The 4,120-nt window shown below is 37.2% G+C and overlaps 1 protein-coding gene across 1 annotated transcript in view; it reads left to right on the top strand.

Annotated features, from left to right (window-relative positions):
* The window catches only part of ISCA1 (iron-sulfur cluster assembly 1), a 27,216-nt gene extending 23,662 nt beyond the window's left edge, over positions 1–3,554 (top strand). The window contains exons 4-5 of the mRNA XM_069087974.1: positions 290–395; positions 1,691–3,554. Coding sequence (XP_068944075.1) covers positions 290–395; positions 1,691–1,839 — 255 coding nt within the window. The 3' untranslated portion in view covers positions 1,840–3,554. The remainder of the gene's footprint in view (positions 1–289; positions 396–1,690) is intronic.
* Positions 3,555–4,120: the final 566 nt, after the last annotated feature.

Raw genomic sequence — 4,120 nt, 5'->3', positions numbered from 1 at the left:
TGTGTGTGTGTGTGTGTGTGTGTGTGTGTGTGTGTGTGTGTGTGTGTTAAGTGTCTGAGGCTGGATCCCAGAATATGATTATTAACCCTTGGAATGAAAAAAAGTTTATTCTTTCTTAGTGTTTAAAAAGGACCATTTTAACCAGAGAAATAATACTTGTTCACATTTTCTAGTTTATATTTGGATGAATCAAGAATGTTAGCTGAGTTTTGAGTTTGTTATTGTCCTTGTCTTAATACATAAAAATAAAATTTATATCTAAGAAAAAGCACTTTAAATTCTCTTTCAGGTAGGTCTGAAAGTTGGGGTCCGTACCAGAGGTTGTAATGGACTTTCTTACACTTTAGAATATACCAAGACAAAAGGAGAGTCTGATGAAGAAGTTGTTCAAGATGGTAAGTCTTTTCTTAAAAACACTTGGAAACTTGATGTGCTCCCAAATCCTACCCTTCACTGCATGAAACATATGCTATTTCATCTAAAGAGCCAGCATTGTTAAGCTTTTTAAATAATAAAAAGTCATTTTACTCATCTGCATTTGTCTACTTTTCTTAGACAGTTTATAGGAAGCTAATGTTTCTTATGCCTTCAAACAACCTCATTTTTTTTTGGTTGCCAGCCTGTGCTTTGGGTAAATTCTTGTCTTCTTTCCTGGCCACACCTCTAGGCTTTTATTAGGAGGAAATGTAGTGTTTTGCCTGTAACGTTTATCTCCCAGCTAGCTAGCTGACCCATAGCTTGTGAAAAGTTCCTTTGAAAGGCAAATGAATAATTCTTCACCTTCTGGAAAACTTCCTAACTCAAGTGTGGAATATGTGGTATGAAATATGCCCGGGACTTAACATAGTTATATACCTTAGGTGCTGAAATTTGACTCATTTATATCTGACGGATGCCAATCTCTTGCCACATGCCCTTTTCACGGGTTTTTTCTTTCTTAAGGGTATAGTGAGTAACAGAAGGTTCTGGGCCTGCCCTTAATAAAACCAGTTTTTTTTTAATTACTTCTAAAATTTAATTTACTTAAAAGAACTTTATTCTTGAAACAAAAGGAATGAGTTATATTTAAATAATATTTAATCTTTTATAAAGAGAAAAGCAACCATACTTTGATGGCTTTTTTTTTTTTGCATCCAGATTTTCTACCAAATATTAGTGTCATCTTTAGGCCAATGTTTTGTATTTTATCTGTGTAGTTGTCTTATTACAGTTTCCATGATGATTACCAGTATTATTAAAATAGCACTATTAGTTAATAGTCGTTGTGCATGGCTCAAAATCAGACAATAGGATAGCCAAGCCTATTTTAAAAAAGGATATGATGCTGCTTCCTGGGCATAATTTTGGTACTTTTGTTAAAGCCTTCAATCTTTACAAAGTTATTACTTGGATTTTAAAGTCAATTAAATGCAACAAAAGGTAAAAATCAGTGTTTTACGTGGAAACATCATTGATTTGCTCTCATATGCAGACCCCCAGATCTCCCACCCTATTTGCTTTTACATATGAGTTATAATATCAGTACAAGAAGAAAAATCAGAAACTGCCCACTTTGCCAGAATTACTCAAACACATGCAAAGTTTCCTGTTTAGCTTTGTGACTTTTGTTTGAAGTTCATTTGCGCTTTGGTTTGGCAAGCTCTGCAAGGATGTTCAGGTACTGTGTAACATGTGTTTTGTTTTCCTTAAGGAATTAGAGTGTTCATCGAAAAGAAAGCACAGCTAACCCTTTTAGGAACAGAAATGGACTATGTAGAAGACAAATTGTCCAGTGAATTTGTTTTCAATAACCCAAACATCAAAGGAACTTGTGGCTGTGGAGAGAGCTTTAACTTTTGAAAACTCAGGACTACTTTGGCATTAAGTACCAAGAATGCTCGTGTTCAACGATGTGGCTTTCTAAAGAAATCATGTTTCTTTCAGGTTCTGGGCCTTGCGATGTATGGCTGCCTTATGAGGAAAATAAAAGTTAATGCATTTTGAAAATAAAACCATTGTGTTAAATTCCAGGAAAAGTGGTCTTTGTACCATCTTTTAGGTGACAAATTGAGTTCTAGAAAATTTCTGAGGAGCACTGTTATTATTCTGTAAAGAAAAAACAATCCTTATTCTGAGTTTATATCTCCATTTGTTATTTCTCTTACAACAAATTTTCATTGTCCTTGTCTTACTGATTAGATTCAGTCTTGCATTTCACATAGTTGTGCATATAGTAGCTATCTGACAAGCAGTTATAATTGTAAGATGTTTTCATCCTTTTTACATTTCAGTCCCTGATTTTTGTCTCTCAAAATTCAGAGGCAGAAAATCTGACTCCTCATGGCAGAGGACTTTGGAAATCTCTCACCTAGTCAAATTTGTCAGAGCCTTTTAAAATGTTTATCAAAGCTTTCTTTATCAGAAAGCCTAACTTGTAGCAGTCATGGTCACTGAGTGTAGATAAGAGTTTTTAGGAACACGCAAAGAGGTTCTAGGTGACAACACTTTCTAAAATATACATATATATATCCTAGGTCTCTAATTTTTAACTCCTTGTTTCTTTCACTTTAGTTGTCCTCCTAAAGTGTGAGTGCTAAGCTTACTTAGAATTTAAGAGCTGGATGGGATCTTATAGGCCATCTAGTCCAGTCTCTTAGGCCTGATAAGGAGGGGCAGCCTCCACAGGGTCATATCCTTGAGATCATGGAACTAGCTAATGGCAAAGCCAGGACCAGACTGAAGTTTCCTAAGTCACAGGCAGGCTTTCCCTGGGCCACAATGCCTCTTTAAAGACCCATGTCTCTTATCTCCTTATAAATAATACACAGATTGTGTCTATGCTCTTAGGCAGTAGAGGGAAGTGAAGGATCTGTATTTGTCTTGACTGTGAAAAGAACAAAGTGGCCTTTTTAGCTAGTTGACGTGTCAACTGAATTCCTTAGTCCTTTAGTTAAGTGGGGTACTGTTTTCTTTAAATGACAGAATTTGGAGAGCATTCTTTCTTTACATCTCTACAACCACAGTTCAAAAAGTCAAAGAGGGTGAGCAATGGACCGACCTAAAAATCTTTTTTACACAAGTTAGTGTAACTGCTATAGCTGTCGGCCCCCTTCAGGAGATTATGGTTGTCTTTTCTAAGGCATTTTCCCATTTAATATTTTCTGAATCCTAACCTATTGCTGGAAGATTAAAGGAATAGCCTTTTTAAAAATCAATATGAACCAATGCTCATCCCCCCAACTTTCTCTGACAGTGTTCATCTTATATCCTAGTTCTTGATTCTGCAGGGTTTGACGTTGAATGCCTTGTTTTGTGTGGTTGTATCTGCTTCATGTTTGGAAGTTGACACTGTTGGAATGAAGTCGTTTTGAGTTCCTTTAAATATGATTGTCCTGTTCATATCCTCTCACTTGCATCCTCTTCATAGGAACCTGACGCACAACACGCACAAAACTGAGTTAATGTGATGTAAGTGCTAGTAACAAAGTTAATATTATTTTGTTGATCCATTTATAATTTGTGCAATATTGTATGTAAAAGTCATTGTTGCCAATAAAATTGTATCCTCTGTATAAGCATGAGATTTTCTTTTTTGATGGAGAACGTAAAAAGAACTGTAGGCTAGCAGCAGTCATTCCTCACAGAAGGACAGCCTTCCTAGTTTCCTCCCTCATGTCTAGACTACTGCCATGGTTTCCTAATTGAATTCCCCCTCCCCCCTCCCATTCCATCTTACAAATAACTGCGAAGTCAACATTTGTCCAGCACGGCTTTCATGATGTCAGTCGCCACCAACAGCCTCTCCTGCAGAGCCCTCCGTCATTTGACAGTCCCCTTCACCAGCCTCGTTTCTTGCTGCTCCCTTATTCAGGCCAGCCACTCAGCCAAGCTGATTTTGGATTTTCTGCACAACCTACCCCTCCCCATCTTTTGAACGTGCCACACTTCCTGCCCCATAATAATGTTTGTTGTAGCTGACATTAAAGTTTGTAGAATGCTTTATATCGGTCGCTTCTATTGAGTTTCATGATAGCCAATGAGGTAAGTGCTGTAGGTGTCCTCTCCGTCTTACAGGTGAGACAGCTAAGGTTCCAGAGCATTTAAGGGATTTGCCCAGAGTCAAGCAGCAAGCAGTTATCAG

The sequence above is a fragment of the Petaurus breviceps genome, unplaced genomic scaffold, assembly GCF_028583685.1.
Source record: "Petaurus breviceps papuanus isolate PSGF00001 unplaced genomic scaffold, PetGlider_PUasm1.0 183, whole genome shotgun sequence".
Lineage (NCBI taxonomy): Eukaryota > Metazoa > Chordata > Mammalia > Diprotodontia > Petauridae > Petaurus > Petaurus breviceps.
Note: the sequence above shows the minus strand (reverse complement) of the source record. Positions and strands in the feature narration are given on the sequence as shown.